Source organism: Helicoverpa armigera, chromosome 10, assembly GCF_030705265.1.
Source record: "Helicoverpa armigera isolate CAAS_96S chromosome 10, ASM3070526v1, whole genome shotgun sequence".
NCBI lineage: Eukaryota > Metazoa > Arthropoda > Insecta > Lepidoptera > Noctuidae > Helicoverpa > Helicoverpa armigera.
This window is the reverse complement of record NC_087129.1, coordinates 421,435-434,986: the sequence shown is the minus strand read 5'-3', so window position 1 is coordinate 434,986 and position 13,552 is coordinate 421,435. Positions and strand designations below refer to the sequence as shown.

Here is a 13,552-nt window from a genome sequence, read left to right as displayed (position 1 = left end):
CTTCCATAACACATGAATCAAAAGAAGTGGCTCGTGACTCGTAAGTGAATAATGACTAATAAATCTGGATGAAGCAAGGAAAATGGATTAAAGGCTACGCAACGCAATCACGGGGTAATCATCACAATTGTAGCAACTCTTGCATCTTGATAACGTATGGCCTTAATTTTTCACTGTAGGCCCACAGCCTATGTATAGGTAAAAAGATTATGTACTCAGTACCTAACTAATTGAAGGAATCTACATGCTAATTCTTGGGTTCTCAAAAGTTAGAACTTAGAAATAATTATTCCTGAACTCTACTATTAGGTATTGGTAAGGTAAGCTTACTCTAAAAAGAAGTTCAGGAGTTGGCGCTAGATAGGCGTACCTAAATGGAAGGAGCTGCATCGACAAGAGCTGGAAATTGATGATTATGAAACTTACTCTACATTATTAATTTAATTAGATACAATTTTAATATTCTTAAGTTACAAACTTATAAATGTTTATGCTGAAACCGAATTAAACTAATTCGTTACTTAACTGTATTAATTACGTAACAGTACAATGAATCACCCGAAACTATTATTTAATTTGCTACATAATAATGTACTTATATCTTGGTAAACGATTAAGTATAAAAAGAGCAACAGCTCAGCAATTTGTATTCTTGTTAATTTATGTACCTAGGTGGGTTTGTTGAATCTATGTACATATTTCAAAATCCCAGCTAAGCTTAGCCCATTAGATGACCATGAGCTTATGCCAGTAGCTGGGTACCTACACAGCAATAACCCCCATGACCTTGGCTCACCGCTAAATATCTCGGCTGCCGAATGTTTCACAAGTGAAGACTAAGCTAATTGCCTTCGTGAAGGCATTCGTAAGTGCCGCTAATTTACTTCGCATTGTGCGCATGAGTTCATACTTCCACGGAAACAAAACATTCCTTCATTAATACCATTCTGATACTTCCAATAGCTCAGAGGTTAAAACTCGGATTAGCTAGCGCGAGGATATGAATTCAAATACTTCTAACGCTCCATTTAGAAACTTTCTTTATTGCAAGCAATGGGTATATGAGCAAATTACGATTTTTATAAGTAAGGTGTAGAAGTAAAATTAAGTTATGCGTCACTCGTCGCTGAATTATCAGCAGATAGAGCGTCTCATACAGATTACCTGAACTAAATAAAATGTCGATAGCTGAAGGTCTAGAGGTATAGGTAGAGTAGGTGTAGGTAGAGTATTTGGCTTGGCAGAGCTCTATCCAGCTTGACCACTACTCTAGACAGGTAAATACTGTGTTTTAGGAGTAGGATTTTCAGATGACAATTGGCTTATTCCTCGCATAAAGAAGTAGTAAGTGACGAAGTATTTATTTTATTAAATATAGTACTTGTAACTAGTAGTTTCGACCGCATTCCGTACCTACCTAAAAAATAAGGACACACACTTAACGTGGCTTTTTTATTGGTAAAAGAATGGAGAGTTTTGTATGTATGCGCGGTATGCTTATGTACCTACATATAATTTCAGGAAATACCCATAAACCCTGTAAACGATACTTGGAAAAAAAATCATCACACCAACTCGGAAATACCTAGTAGTTTTGCTCTTCGATATTTGAGTGAAGTATAAGTCGTGGTGGCCTAGTGGATAAAGAACCAACACCTCGAGTATGAGGGTGTGGGTTCGATTCCAGTTCAGGCAAGAGGGTACCAATGCAATTTACAACAAGTTTGTATGTACTTTCTAAGTATATCTTGGACACCAATAGCTGATAAAAATGTGAAGGAAAACATCTTGAGGAAATCTGGACTATAATATTCTGAAATCACCAACCCGCATTGAGCAAGCGTGGTGATTAATGCTTAATCCTTCTCCGTGTGAGAGGAGGTCTGTGCCCAGCAGTGGGACGATAAAAAGGCTGTAACAGTAACAGTAACCCACACTTTAAACAAGATGCGGGCATGTGTAAATAGCTCGATGTGAACGAGGAGTTTCCCGAGGAAGGAAATGTAGTGATCGTGTACAATGTCAGTGACAGACGAAATAGAGTGATCAGTGATTTGACGAGGTAGCGTGCGTGTCGCCGGGTGGCGTGCCGCGGGCGCCGCGCTCAGTGCCTCGCAGTGCCTTCCACACGACGCTCGTGCCTTACCTTACGTATCGACTCGCTCACTTTACTACTATCGCAACTTTTCCTTTTCGTCGCACACACAACTAGCTTGTACTTTGTGTTTGTTGAAAGTACTCGGTCTCGTGGTGAGTTGTGAACCGCGCGGTTTGTTGTTTACAAACAAACAGTGCGCTGTGTGTTCCGTGTCAGCTGTGTAGTGCAGTGCAGTGCGTGGCATGCGAGCCGGGGCTCCATGCGGGCCGGCCTGAGCCCGCGCTGGCCGCGCACGCTGACATGGCGCGCTCGCCGCGGGGGATCTCGGCACACCGCCGCAGCCGCAGCCGCTCCCGGGAGCTGACCCGCCTGAAGACGCAACTCAATGGGAAAGGTACGTTTTCCGCTATTTGTATTACGTATCGCTGTTTGATAGAGCGCGATGATAGTTTATTATCATAATAAAACAACCTGTTTGCAGCTGGTAAATACAATATCTGATCTGCGATCTGATAACTGAAATGTCTCCTGAAGTAACGACATATTTATTGTTATCGCTAGTATTTTCATGTGGCGCCATAAAACAACTCATAAACAGTTTTACAAATAATATTCACCTTTCAAATAAGAGACGTTGACTTCGTGTTCACGTCTCAACAGTTGGAAAATATACTTACCTATTTTTTTTTAATCCAATGACATTGCGTTCGTGGGCTGATATACAGATGTGACTATGAATATATTGTCAGCACATATGTTTGTCAAACTGTAAGCAATCGAGGAGTTCCTGAGAAAATAAAAACAAGCTCATTAAAAATATCGGTGCGACTCTACTGTGGCGAAGTAAACGAGATCGTAAATTGTAATTGCTTCACACATTCGGTATGTAGATAGTTGCAATACATTGGCACGTGTAAACAGTTTGTGATTTAACGGACAAATCCCGCTGAATGGTCGCGTAGTGCCGCGTCTCATTGACGGGCTGTGCACTCCATTGATATAGAAATCCGTAAAAGGCGCTGTAGTATTGGAATTTCGAAACAAGTGAACACACAGGCTCGCCTTCGTCTCTCTCTGTAGTGGTGTGCTCTACGTGTAAGCAAGTTATCGTAACAAGTTGTAAACTGCGAAGTGGGCAGTCCTGCTCAACCGGCCCTGGCCACGACTCTCGGCGGGAATTCGCGTGGTGCTTACTAGATAGTTGTATCGACAGCCAGTTCTCCCACATAAGCAACCTTCAGAACATCACAATTAAACCGTATATTATATCTTACATATCTCACCGTTTTCACTTACCACGATCTACAACATTAATATTTTCGGGACTTCCCCGATTAAGCTGCGTATCGCCACAGAAATGTCATAAATTACTTGACGTACATAGGTAAGTAAAACCTACGTAGTGATACCTAAAGCCTGCCAGGTGTGCTCAGGCGCATCGTTTTATTATGCAGTCGGTGATAAGATTATTAACAGTTATGGCATAAACGGCTTATTGTACAATTTTATTGTTCGATAGCTCCATCGAATAATATCTGGCTATAGAGATTATCATAACTAAGTATATTGCATTTAACAACTCTTCGTCGAGTGCATTTTGTTATAAATTGATTATCTAATACTTTCGTGAGTCAACTGCTAATTAATATTATGTATTCCAATTCATAATACAGCTAAACATAACGAAAACAAACAATAACATTTTCCTCTACCATATTAATGAGGCAATTAATGCAAAATAAGTTTTATTATGCTTGAGTTACCTACTTAGTGTTGCCTATGTAACTGAATTTTGGATGATAATGTAGTATTATTGCCTCAGCCGCAACCAACTGACATCACTGAGCATGTCATACAATTATATTAGTCAAGTTTCCTTTAACATTGAAAAAATTTGATAAACCAATACTTAGTCATCTTTTCCATAGGAAAATCGCGCTTGGAAATGCAATATTAGATATAGACCTTATATTGCATTTCCAAACGCGTTAGTGATCTGAAATAAATGCACCTAGGAATTTGTTATTTTTAATGGAATGCAAATAAAAAAATAAATTATTTAAACTACTACCAGATATCACAAATAAATTCCTTTTACTTATTTTATTGTCACTTTCTTCACCACCCAAAGAGCGACTGGTAGAAAACGCCTAAGGCGTTATAGTACGCCGTTGTACAACGTGCAAAAAGTATAATAAAGTACATAGATATAATAAAGTTTATATATTTAATAAATAAATAAATGTCAATCGTAATCATTTTATTGCCAGTTTATCGTTTGTTCTACAAACATGTGGACAGAGATACGTAGAGAAGCATAGAGCCAGTTTCCAGCCAGGTATCAATATCCGTCATGTATGATGTATTGGCGTTGGACATCACGAGTCCATCCACGTCAAGCAGGCACATTTAGATAATTGCCTTTAGATAGCTTCGTTTACGATTACAATATATTTGGATCAAATACCTGTTTCTTAATCATATAACAGTAAAACGATGATGGAAGAAGAAAACATGCTTCACCAATCCCCAATTAAAAATGGCGTAACCGATAATTTGATAATGTTTTAGCCCTAATAACATCTCTGTCAAAATACGTCGCATTTGCTGGTATAACTAGAAACTACAAAAATTGTGAAAGTGCTCTTGCTAAAATCTACGAACCCTATACAATCTACAAGAGCGAATACTCTTTTACCATAAACTCTGAACCTCACTCCCCGCTATTATCACGTAACATTGTCTATGTAATAGTGGTGGGTACTTGGGTAGTTTCAGGAGCGGCGGCTAGTATGACATTAGCAAAGGTAAAGGTGTCAAGGCAGCGACGCCTCGTAAACTTGCACGCAACGCGCAAACTTGCTCCAATGACCGACTAGCCGGGGGTTGCGATTCCTGCCTATGATAGTATTATTAAAAGTACATTATGTCAAACTATTACACAATTATAAGGTTCTTAAGCCGAAACAAATTGGGAAATAGGTATTACAATTTAATTTTTTTTATTTTCATCATACTCTCACTTCGAAACTCTTCTTTTTGAAACTCTACCTATTCTAAAACCTAAACAAGTATATGAACTCGGTTGTTGGCGAGAAGTGGTTCTTCCGGTAATTGTAATAATTCTTTGAAACTACTAAGTTTTTCGCGTTAAGCACTAGGCTAGGCTGTCGCCTGATTTATATTATGTCATGCAATGAAAACAGCACAGTCTAGCCATCAGCTAGGCTTGTCTCTCCCTCGGGCCCCGTGGCCTGTGTGACACAAATTAGGTAACAGCGTGACTAAATACTAGAACTGTCTGCAGCCTTGTGGACAATTCATCGATTACATCACACATCATTAGGCCTTTCAATTATACAATTAGCGAATTTTAAGAGCACACACTGCTATAGATTACCAAATAGTAACTTCGGACTATTTGTAGTAACTTATCTATTGCATTTCCGAAGCGGCTCTTTGGAAAACAGGGACGATAATTCTTATCTACTCTACAGATATGAAAATTGGGTACTGATAGTGACTTTTCCTTGTATAGGTACCTATGTACATTTTGTTTTGCTGACAAAACAGTTAATATAACAGGACCTAAATATGAACAGTTATCTACTTTATCCTTATGAACAAACAATATTAAAAACTCTTACAGTTTCTTAAGCACGTAACTGTTGTCATCATACCAAGTTCGTACAAACGCCAATATTGACAAATACATTACCAAAACATTATGAATGAGTAAACAAACATACAGATAAGCTGTTGTTACAAGTTGTTCCACAGCTGACTCCGCGGGGAACGGATTAATTACGCTCGACACGCGTGTGCCGAGACTTACACGATACTCTACCTAGGCCCACCAATTACTTACTACCTACTTATGTTTCATTTTACAGGTGTATTTAATTACTATCTACACTAATACAAGGTTACTTTTAATTCGATTTACAATTACCAGCAGGTGCTGATAGAAGGCCATATCTTATTTTATTTTTATAAAGCGTGGGGCGTCACATTGATTATATTATATACTTTTTCTACATTCAATAACTTACGGATCTTTCTGGAAGCTCCTGCCGCTCTCCCCCTTTATATCAGTTTTTCAGTTGTGAATTGCCATGCAATGTATTTCAGCCTCTAAAACGGCTACAAGCGGCAGTTTTTGCGGTTAGTGTGTACTTCTGATAAAGCTAAATTATCGCCGAATTTACCTGGTTTTTAGGTATTTTTGGCTCGATTTAATAACACAAACCCATAAATAAATAATTATTTGCATCTAAATTGGGACTATCAATTTAACAGCATAATAAATAGTACACATATTATTATATTATCTAAATTTACCTACCTACCTAGCATAACATAGCATAGCATAACATTGGGTGTACCTAGGTAGCTTTTAAATGAGTGAAACTGAGTACCAATAACATTGGAATTTATTTAATTCCCCTATTTATAAACATACTATTTACAGTATAAATTATAGTGCATCTGCAGGTGCACGAAATGCAATAGTTACGCACAAGTAGGTAAATAGACTGATATCAGCAGAGAGTCACAAGCCGTCTGTTGTCTCAGCCTTATCTTACGAGTTTGTTCTTTCTTTTATGGCTGACAACGTGGCGGATTTTACGTTTATAAATATTATTGCGAAAGCAGTCATACAGTGATTACCAACGAATTTTCCCACGATACTATTTATTAAGAAAATTCTCTACATCTTATGTTTGCATCATTATTTTATCATTTTGAAACTTGTAATGGTGGGTCATTTCCCCCTTTTATTCTTGGTAGGAACATATTGCACATATGTTCTAAGATAGTTTAGTGTGAAAGTAGAAAGCAAGAACCTCAGTTGAGGAACTGCACTGACTATTTTATCTAAATGTGTTACATGAGACACATACGTCTTGTCATCATGTTATGTTACAACTTGGGGGTTAGATAACTGCGCAGTTATGTGAAAGTGAAAGAAAACAACTGACAGTGTTCCCACAACTTGTAACTTTACTGTTGGAACACCCCTCTTTACAGACAGTCAAATTAAAGCTATTAAGAATCAACCACAATAATTTAAACCTAAATGGGAGTCAGGTATTGTGCTGGGAATATTAATGTTCTTCGCGCATTATTGTGGTCAACTACAACACCTGGTTTAACACGACAAAACTTGAGATTGTCTTATTTGTCCTATCGCTTGTAACAAAGCCGATGCATCCGATGATTAGTGAGTCAGCTACGGAAACTTGATGACATACAATACAATCTTCATCTTTCTGATACATTTACTTTCCTATTTTAACCTTCAACGCATGGACATTCAACCATAGAAATTCAAAAAATATCTATGGATGCAGTAATTTCCATACCTTAGCATCATAGAGGGCTATGAGACATAAGTAATATTATTATAGGTAAATTATTTTCTTGTTATAAATATCCATTTTCCCTCCATGATGTCACATGTTGACTGAAGAAATGCAATACTTAATTAAATGATGAATGGCGATGTACATGAAGCATGCTATTATCCTGTAGCCGACATTCAAATTGAATGGCACTAATAACATGATTCATGTAACCGCAACTCTCGAGTGCAGCAACTATTGTACTAACATTACTACAGTTACACAATAACCAGTAATAATTAAATGTGCAATGAATACAACGTCATTACGTTTCATATCAACTACAAACAACTGGGTTTCATGTAGTTTCATCACTTAGGTGAGAAAAGTAAAGTACAAATGTAGCGAATTCTTATCATTCATCATCTAGTCAGTATTGTTATCTTATCACAAGAACAGCGCATCATTGCGTCTGCCTGTCCGTCTGGTCAGTCGCTTTCTCCAAACACATGTAGAGATAGCACACGTAGGTACCAAGTACCTACATCACTCGGGCCTTTATCACACGCATCTCTGGCTATTGTGCAATTTTCTCGGAGGTATGATTTCTTTATCATGTGATAAGTATCATTATCTCTGGCAGAGGTATCAATGGTGAAATAAGTTCTAATAAAAATGATCTGAAGATATCACACACGTTATGGATAAGGAAGTTAATACCTCTATCTGTTGGTTATGTTTCCTTTATTTCTGACATGACTTGCTAAAACGTGTTATTTTTTACCCGTCATGACTATGTTCTTACCACAATGTATAATAGTTATTGATTATTTGGTAACAACAAATATAGTTTTTATTCAATAAACGTTTACCCCAAATAAACCTCCCTTGCGGATGTAATTAGACACTTGCATTAACACACTTTCAAATGATAAATAGTGGAAATTGGAGCAAGGTAGCCATTTCGGGGCAGTCTTTTATAAATTTTCATGCTGTTATTTTGGCTATTCTACAATACATTGTCTCAATAACACCTACTAGCGAACAACCCGGCACAAATCTAGAAAATATAGCCTACGCTTAGATTTCAAAAACGCATTACACCTAAGAAAATAGTGAAAATAAGCGTGTTAAAAAGTTGTGTATTGAAACAATATGAGCGTGTAAACACAAGTTGTAGTAAATCTGTCATGGCGGCAATATTCGCGAGTGACTCACGCGCAGCCCTTGTACTTACCGCGTACCTATTCGTTACATCACAGGTAACACGATTTCAGGAAGCGAACTATATTTATTCATCGAAGTTTATTTTTGAAGGTGTTAGAAAAATCCTCTGCGAATTATCAAACGATTAAACTGCATGAAAATCTGTTCTAAACATGGAATTTATACGCGGAACACGGCATTGTAAACAGAACATTCTTACGTTAATTCAGCATGATACAATGTATTTTATAGAGGAAAATGTAACGTTCGTATCAATACCATTTAATAATATACCCTATAGATATCCCATAAAATCACACGTATTTCGAGCCAAAAGCTCACAAAATCTACCATATTCAAATAAACGTTCAATAAAGTCCATCTTTCACCTTTTCTCAGTATACCCGCAACGCAGCCCAGTGGTCATCAATTTCCTTCATCACACGTCATAGTCCTTCTACATGTTATCATTTCATGGAAACTAATAAGCTAATGCTTTAAAACTGAAAGCAGCTTTAATCGAATAACCGTCAGTTAGGCGAAACAGCGTGCTTTCTAACCGCGGGCACCGGGCAGCTCACGGCGAGTTCAAACAGCGCCTGTCGTAAACAAATAGCTGAAAGTCTAAACAATTTACTCCGAACTACTTTCATGCTGCACTATAGTACTACAGCTTATTGTAAACACTTTTAACGACGCGTTGTTTTTAACACGTGGCTTCAGGATCTAGATCTTATAAGTAGGTGATGCTGTCCACGAAAACATGAGATAGGTACTTACTCACTTAAATCGTTCGCTGTGATTGAATTGCGGTTCTCACTATAGTATAACGATTAGATACGAGACGTAGAAAAATGTATGTATGTACATTGATTTGATTAGAAAAAAGTTGAATTTAATGAACTTTCGCTTTTATAATTTAAATAACAATAAACTGTACCTATTAGGCTATCCATCATTAGCAAGTGTAGTCAACTACTTAATCAAAGCGATTTAACTCCATTACATAATTCCAATGGACATTAGTTGAACGTTCACCAGGTAAACTCTGATTCTTATGATTTTACTCAATCAACGTTATTTCTATATCTGTTATCTTAATATTGTATGGACACTACGTCACAATGCAATGGTGATAAAGTCTAATTCAGTTCAAACTTATTGCAAGGCATGTCCAAACAATATTTCTTACTTCAATATCAATAGGCAGCTCTGATTGCTATACAAAGAAACAAAAAGGTTCTACGCAGATTTTATCTAATTTTATGGCTGTGTATCGAATCATAGTAAATCGTATCGAGGTACTTGAAGCTGGGTAAAAGATTTACGAGTCTTTTAACTCTTGTTGTACCGGTTCAAGGGCATCATAAAAAATATCTATGTATAGTGAGAATATGAGGTTTTAAGAGACCGATACCACAGCTATATGTAGTCTAGGCGAAGAACTCACTTCGTTTTTTAAATAATTCCAACATAAATCCTTCTAAGTCCTTGTTACACCACAGGATCAAAGTCCACAGTGCACTGTCCCCAGCCCCAGCAGATGGTCATCTGGGGTAATCCCATGCGTGCACTTGCAGTGGGTCAGGCTGCGCGCGCGCCGGCAGGGACGCGGCGCACCTGGCGCCAGTGACGTGACGAGATGCTGCACTCATTAGCTTATCATAACTGCGTGGTGGATTGTTAGGACTGATTTTATTATAAACAAACATCGAACTCATTCAGATATAAGAAGTGAATATCGGTTTGGCTTATAGGTGTTTGAATTATTCGCTGATTTAATCATTCGCGTAATTTTGCAGGACTGGTCACAATCCCGCGCATGGCCAAACAACGCTGCAAATTGAAAAGTATTAGTATTATTTATTTCATCAGAAACTGAACATCAGCTGTTCAAACTATGCACAGACGCTTAGTCGTAGCAATTATTCTTTCGTTTCGACATTAATTTTTATTCTACGAAGTTTATTTCTGATAATAAATTAGTGAGGTTAATTTCCATAGATCGCTTGTCTGGTTATTGACCCTGTGGTCGCGTGTCTATGCTCGCTGCAAGTCCTTAAGGTGACGTCTCACCACAGCTCAGTAATACTTCAGCGACCTGCCAATTCAGGCGAAGGCCGCCATACATCCAGATTTAATCATGCGTGGCCCAGACGGCACGAGCACCGCTCTCCAATGCACATGCAAACACCAACTGTAAGGTCATGAACATAGAGTCCACAATACCTTGTTGTGAAACCGCATAATATAGTCTGCACACTGGAAGAATTTATGCTTTGCAAAGCAACGTTTTATAAGCAATAAAACAATTGTAAAGTAAGTGTAGTGGAGCGTTTTCTTTGACTTTGTAATGATTGTGTACACACGGGTAGTCATCAGCGTTCAGGGCACTTTGCTGTCTATGATTCGTGGCGTTACCTTTAAAATGTATCATCGCCGGGTTTTTACAGACCTAAAAAGTAGATCATCATAATATTATTTATTGCTGACAGTGGTGATTAACTATGTACTTTTTCTGGCCCCTGTTTTCACCTATCACCACCTGTTACTAGATAGTTATTCATCTTATCACACTTGCGTACAGTAGGAACGTAGGAACGCGTAAGAATGTAAGCTCATAACACCAGTCTATCAATGAGGAACATGAGAGGCGCCACATTCCACGCGTGGATTGAACCACAGTTAAGTAAACAGCGCGAGGAGTTATGACGCGGTACTACGTGGGATTAACTGCTAACTTTGATCCCTGCACTAGCAGATTTATTGCAGTAAACAATACAGTATTGTCGGCACAATAGTGTGCACTGCTCTGATATCTTTCACGTGTATTTGCGCTTTATTTAATCCACGGAATAATACTACTGAATGCTGTGGAGAATGTAGAAATACTATGCTATTCCTGGAATTCTTGTTTATAATTCCTACGTAGGTTATTTTATTCAGCAGTAGGATATGTTACTGTTATAAGACCTTATTTTTACGAGACTGTTAAGAATTGCCATGTTTTTTCTTTTGTTTTAAATATCCGTTAAGTAATTAAATTACAAACAACAAGGAAAATAAACATTTCTTCAATAGCGAATTTGAAAAGAACTCAAACTACGTTCTACAAACTACGCTCTCGACGAATAAATATTTTCATTTCATTTCATTTCTAAGAGCTACGATCCCTACTTACCTACATTAGTATTAAAGTCATTCAAGAGACAACAGTCGCTGACTTACTAATTGTCTCCCAATTAACATTCTTAAAAGTTTAATTCTAATCCAATCAACGTTGTCCCCACTTTCTCGCGAACAGTTGTGAGCAGTCAAACGAGTCTGACGACAGTCTGAATGCGTCTGACATTGACACAGAACGAGCCAGATCGAGTTACCTTTGAAGACGATGAGTCTAGACTAGTGTTTGTCTAGTTTTTAGACTAGTTAATACAATTATTTACGCTCCAGTTAACTAACTGGAAGGAAGCGGATGTGAGGGGAACAAGACTGCCAGGTCTCGCATAAAAGAAGTTTTTATTAGGCAACAAAAGTAGTTTAATCCACACTTTTTGCAATAATTGTTGAACAAAAGTTTTTTCTACTAAGTTAGCTTTATCCATTTAATTTTATAGATCAGTTTTTATATAGCTAGTAGTAGTATAGATGGGACAATGAAAGATAAACGAACAAGTAGACAGACAGATGTAATGGATAATTTCCAATGATTAAACACAAACAATGCGCGCTACTAATAAATCGAGTAAATAAATCTATTGGGTGCGCGTGCGCCGGAATTCAACCGTAAACTGCTGTTAATCGCAAATCGAAGTCTTTTATTATAATGACTTATCAATTCTTACTTACATAAATTGAAGGATAAGATCTGCAATAGAAATTTCTGTATCCAGAAAAGTCAAAAGCTTCTTTCCTTCAGTCTTGACAAACTCAGATGCTAAAACAGTCCCGATTTTTTTAGCTTTGTCTTGACTACATTACTGTTAAAAACTATCATCAAGTTTTCCCTAAAACAATAGGTTCTTGACAGTCCACTTATGTAGTGACGTGTGCCCCTCAAAATTAAATGGACAAGACATTAGCGCGCACCTATTACACTGAATACATCGTTAACGGTCACGGCGCGGCCAGTTATTTACTCGTTATTTATCATCACAGATCGTAACGAGCACATTACTCCACATACATCGATATTTCGTAACTTCCACAGAACGTTTAAACTTGTTGTACGCACTTCGAATACTCTAAGGATTACGATATGGACTCGTGTGCCTGTCTGTCTGTTATATTTCACGGCTGAAATGGCTTACAGATTTTTTCAGGCGTAATGGCATGTTGTTAGAGGAAAAATTAAATAAACTCAATCAAGTTTCAAGCTATCAAAGTTTGATGGCGTACATTTCCTCTTAGCTGTCATAGTTTTCACGTGCACACATCGCTAATGTGGACTTACACGAAGTTTCAGCTTTACAGCTGTTTCCCCCGGCCTTGTCCGTCAGACTGACGGCTGACCTGATACGTACACAATGGCGATCATCCGACAATGTGTTACCCACAACAATGGATTTGAAGGACTGACTAGCAATCGACAATTATGGATTATGGCTATGGTAGTTTTCCGTAGAACATTATTAAAACAATGTTTTAGGAGTAAAAAGTGAGGCTTCGATTCCTCCCGCCATCTCGGATTTCGCGGCAGTATGCGCTTTGATAGGGTTTGTGTACATTTCAATAATGTTAGATCGCTTTATCGCCTACCTTTGCGGATCGCGGTCACAGGTTACTAAATAGTTACCTCGGTGCCGTGTATGATTTTAGCAAACACGAAATAGTTATTGAGGTTTTCATAATATCAGGCTCGGCGGCTGGATTTGTGCACGGATTACGGCAATATGCTCGTCTC

The 13,552-nt window shown here is 37.9% G+C and overlaps 1 protein-coding gene across 1 annotated transcript in view; it reads left to right on the top strand.

Annotated features, from left to right (window-relative positions):
• Positions 1-2,088: 2,088 nt before the first annotated feature.
• The window catches only part of LOC110375208 (phosphatidylcholine:ceramide cholinephosphotransferase 2), an 81,280-nt gene continuing 69,816 nt past the window's right edge, over positions 2,089-13,552 (top strand). The window contains exon 1 of the mRNA XM_021333247.3: positions 2,089-2,492. Within this exon, the coding sequence (XP_021188922.2) occupies positions 2,399-2,492 (94 nt within the window). The 5' untranslated portion in view covers positions 2,089-2,398. The remainder of the gene's footprint in view (positions 2,493-13,552) is intronic.